The sequence below is a fragment of the Triticum dicoccoides genome, chromosome 2A, assembly GCF_002162155.2.
Source record: "Triticum dicoccoides isolate Atlit2015 ecotype Zavitan chromosome 2A, WEW_v2.0, whole genome shotgun sequence".
Taxonomy (NCBI): domain Eukaryota; kingdom Viridiplantae; phylum Streptophyta; class Magnoliopsida; order Poales; family Poaceae; genus Triticum; species Triticum dicoccoides.
In genome coordinates this window covers 99,422,062-99,426,284 of record NC_041382.1, presented here as the reverse complement: position 1 = coordinate 99,426,284, position 4,223 = coordinate 99,422,062, and the positions used below count along the sequence as shown (strand labels likewise).

The window sequence follows — 4,223 nt, the reverse complement described above, 5'->3', positions numbered from 1 at the left end:
TATAAAATAGTGCATGCGCAAAAAGGATTGGACACGCGCTAAAAGACATTATCAGAAGCTGCAAAATTGGGGTACTGGATTGTGCGCGCTTCATAATTTGCACTACGGTGTCTTTTTGGGCGTGTGTTTTTGGACATCTGCTAAACCAATATTGAATCCGACGCACTAAAAATGTTACAATGACGCACTACAACTATTTTAGCGCGTGAAACTTTTATGCGCCTGTTGAAGATCTGAAAGCAAAAGAAAGCAAAAACAGAGGAAGGCGCCGACAGATTGGAAGAGCGTGCTCCCAGCCACTCCATCTAACTAGCATTGTTTGTAGTGGAACAACCCACATCGAAAATAACTTAGCACAAGGTATGCTGTGTCAAACCGGAATTAGTTACTGTAGTGAACAACTTTTTGAACATACGATTACGCAAAAAAGTAATTCTGAAAACAAACAATTGAGAACTTTTTTTAAAAATCCTGAACAAATATGGAAGTGTGAACAATTTTTTAAAGCACAAACGTTTTTTGAATCTTGAGAACAAATTTTGAAATATAGAACAATTTTGAAAAATCCTGAACAAATTAGGAAGCGCGAACATTTTATGAAATCCGCTACATTTTCTGCATTTCGAAAGTTTTGAACTTTTTTGTGTAACGAGAACAATTTTTGAATTTTGAGAACATTTTTTCGATAACTGAACATTTTAGAAAAATACAATTTTTTTGAATATTTTGAATTTCTTTTGAAGAAAAAGAAAAAGAAAGAAAACATAAATAATCAGGAACATTTTTCGAAAATGTGAACAAAATTTTGAAAATGTGAACACTATTTCAGAAATAATAACAAATTTTGACAAAAAGAACATTTTTGAAAATTCTGAACCATATATGATCTTTTTGAAAAGCTTAAAAAGAAAAAGGGAAAATATTTAAAAAGAAGAAGAAAGAACAGAATAGGACTGTGAAGAAAAAACAGAAAGAACTAGTAGAAGGAACAAAAGTTTTTTGGAATTTCCGCGAATTGGTTTTAAGTTTTGTCGTCTCTTTTAGTTTCTTTAAGTTTAGCATTGTTTATTTCATACATCCACGAGCCAGTCGGTGTGGCTACAGCGGCGTGTACCTCTACAGGAGGTTGTCGCTTCGATCCCTAGTGGGACCTTTTTTTGCGTTTTTTTAATCTCGCAAAGCGGCGACTATTTGCTGTAGTAAGCGGCGAATAGGGAATTCCATGATCCGAGCCCCAAATACTCCCTCCGTTTCAAATTACTCGTCGCAGAAATGAATGTATCTAGCATTAAAATACATCTAGATACATTTATTCCCACGACAAGTAATTCGGAACAGAGGAAGTAGTAGATAGGATCCGCTTGCTTCCTCGGCTCGACTGGTTTCGTTTCGTTCGTTAATGGGCTGGGGCCGAGAAAAAATCTTAGTGGACAGCCCACAAGGACCACCGGTTACCGGGAACTTGCTAGGGTTTCGTCCATTTATTATAATTATAAGCCAACGATCCCTTCGCTACTTTGGACGGGTTCGGTAGCCCTCCAACTCCATACCCCGTCAACTCCGGGTGTGGAGCTGCCCCGAACGGTCTAACTCCTGGTTTTGAAGAAAAGAAGCTAGCTAAGCTTGTAGTGTAAAATCTGAGGAGTTGTGGAGTTGGGAAACCCGAGCTCCTTGAAAACTTGGAAGCGGGAGTTAAGAAAAATTATTGCCTCCTGCCACCGCCAAGTAACCCGTACCGTTTCGATCCCTCGTCTCCATTCCCCTCCACTGGTGCACCTCGTCCGCCCGTGGCCGCCCCCACAACCGCCACTCGCCTTCCCCCGCCGTGATTGAACTGGCACGTGAGGATACAGAGCGCAGTCTTCCGCCGTCCAGCCACTCCACCTTGAGCAAGAGCGCCACCGCCCATCGTTCACCTCCTCCACCTCGAGCTCGAGCCAGAGATGCTCCTCCTTCCCTCGGCTTGTCGACGCCTACCAGTTGTGCCTCCTCGGTGAAACAACATGCTGCCTGGACCGCCGGACGAGTGGCCGCTGGAACGCCGGGGCCAGAGCGCCGCACTGACCATCTCTTCTGGGCGAGGAGGGAATTGTAATCTCATTTTGATTCCTAGAGGGGTTTCTGATAATGTTCTGGTTATTTTTTTTATAATTTTTTGAGTAATACTTCCTCCGTTCCTAAATACTTGTCTTTCTAAGCATTTCAACAAGTGACTACATACGAAGCAAAATGAGTGAATCTACACTCTAAAATATGTCTACATACATTCGTATGTAGTAGTCATTTGAAATGTCTAGAAAGACAAATATTTAGGAACGGAGGGAGTAGTTATTTATTTTCTATTGGTACAGACAATACCAACTCATCCCGACCGGGCCTAGTCCAGGCCTCCGTTCTCAGCTTGAAAGTCCAGGGCTAGTCGAGCCACATTCTAGCCTAATGGGCTAGAATGTACTCCCGAACGTATCCTGACTCCAGAATTTTAAACGAGAATCTAGGCTGAGGAGTTGAGGATTTTAGGTCTGTCTCCCACCGCCGCCGCCCGCCTCCTACCATTGTCTCCCAACACAATCAATTGCTAAAACCGCTCCGTTGGTGAGTCGCCCTCGATTCAGATCTGGATACTTGGATTTGTCGGGTTGATTTGCTGTATGATGTTGGTTGTGCTTGATTGATTTGCATCTGATTACAGGGATCAAGGGCCAACGGCAACGCCGAATCTAAGGAATCAGATGTACGAGTACGAGTAATAATCCAGGAAAAAAGTCAGACCATGTCCGCCCGGTTACAAGAAGGCGACGAGCAAAGGGGCACAAGGATGCCAAAGCGTGGCCGTGAGCGACTTTACCTTGTCTTTGATGACTGGTGCCATGGATACAGCATCCGCATGGTAAACTTGTTGAAGCATACTGCTGGCTCAGGCCATCCAGCCCCGGTGCATTTTTCCCAGCCTTTCTGCCGCATAATGGCACCTCTCGTGTCGTACTTCACGTCAGCCTTTGGCGCCAAGATTTTGGCGGTGTTTTCCAGAGATCCCGAAGCTGACTCTGAGAGCTACTTCCCAATGTTGGACGTTCGCTCGCAGTGCGTCACCTTTGCCCCTGGGCAGTTATGTCCTATTCCTCCCATCTACTACCTTCCTGTCGGCAACGAGTTATTCTGTCTGAGCTTCTGCTCCTTCGAGATGCTCTGCTCGGAGGTGCTCTCCCCCCGGTTGCAGGATCAGTCTTGCAGCATGGGTTGGTCATGGAAACAGCTCTCTGAGAAACCGCCATTCTATGTTGATCACGTCACCTCCTACTCTTTGCATCCTGAGGAACGGACCTTCCTCTTCAGCACCAAGACTGGCGCAGCCGAGGCCACCTACACCTTTGACACCCAGAAACGTTCATGGAAACTCCTTGGCAATTGGAAGCTGCCCTTTGCTGGCTGCGCTCACTTTGACCCGGGCCTCAACTGCTTTGTCGGGCTCTCCAAAGAACCGGACACCCTTGGCCAAATTTACAGCTGCCAAGTGCCCATCTATGACACTGATGATGGTCTGTGCCCTCCCCCTGTAGTGAAGCTCTGCAAGGAGAATCTGTTAAGTGAGCGCCCACGTGATATGCATGTTGGTGCTACCCTTGTCTACATGGGAGGCAAGAGCGAATTCTGCCTCGTACAGTGTGTCAGCCCTGATCAGGACCGAATGGATGAGGACGACGTTGCTCATGGTGCGCAGCTACCCGGTCGTCGTCGCTTCTATCGTCTCACCACATTCTCTCTCAGCTTCAACAAGGATAAAGAACTGACAACTGGCAATACCCGTCGGCTGCAGTACTACAAAGTGCCTAAAGAAGCCACGAAGCCGTTCCTTCAAGATCCGGTGGCATTTTGGATGTAGAATGCTCAATTGTGTCATGAGTCACTTCCTATGTTTATATTTTCACTGAATTACTATAACTCTATTGCCTTGTATTACTATGTTTTAATAATGTGTGCACGTCTGATTTGGTAAGTGTATTCCCTATTGTTTGCAACAAGAAATAAGATTATGAAATGACACCTCTCGTTTTCCTGTAAGTGGCTTCAGTTGCAAACGTTTAATCTGTTTTTGTTGCACCGTCATTCAGCCTGTCACCTAACCCTGGCATAGATATGCATTTAATCTGTTTTTGTTGTACCGTCATTTATCCTGTCACCTGACCCTGGCATAGAAATGCATTTAATCTGTTTTTGTTGCA

At 45.0% G+C, this 4,223-nt stretch overlaps 1 protein-coding gene across 1 annotated transcript; it reads left to right on the top strand.

The window, feature by feature from the left end:
- The first annotated feature begins 2,480 nt into the window (after nt 1-2,480).
- Nucleotides 2,481-4,003, top strand: LOC119353603. Its single transcript, XM_037620225.1, has 2 exons — nt 2,481-2,595; nt 2,693-4,003. Exon 2 carries the CDS (start codon nt 2,774-2,776, stop codon nt 3,881-3,883), a length of 1,110 nt encoding a protein of 369 aa, XP_037476122.1. The 5' UTR covers nt 2,481-2,595; nt 2,693-2,773; the 3' UTR covers nt 3,884-4,003.
- The last annotated feature ends 220 nt before the right edge of the window (nt 4,004-4,223 follow it).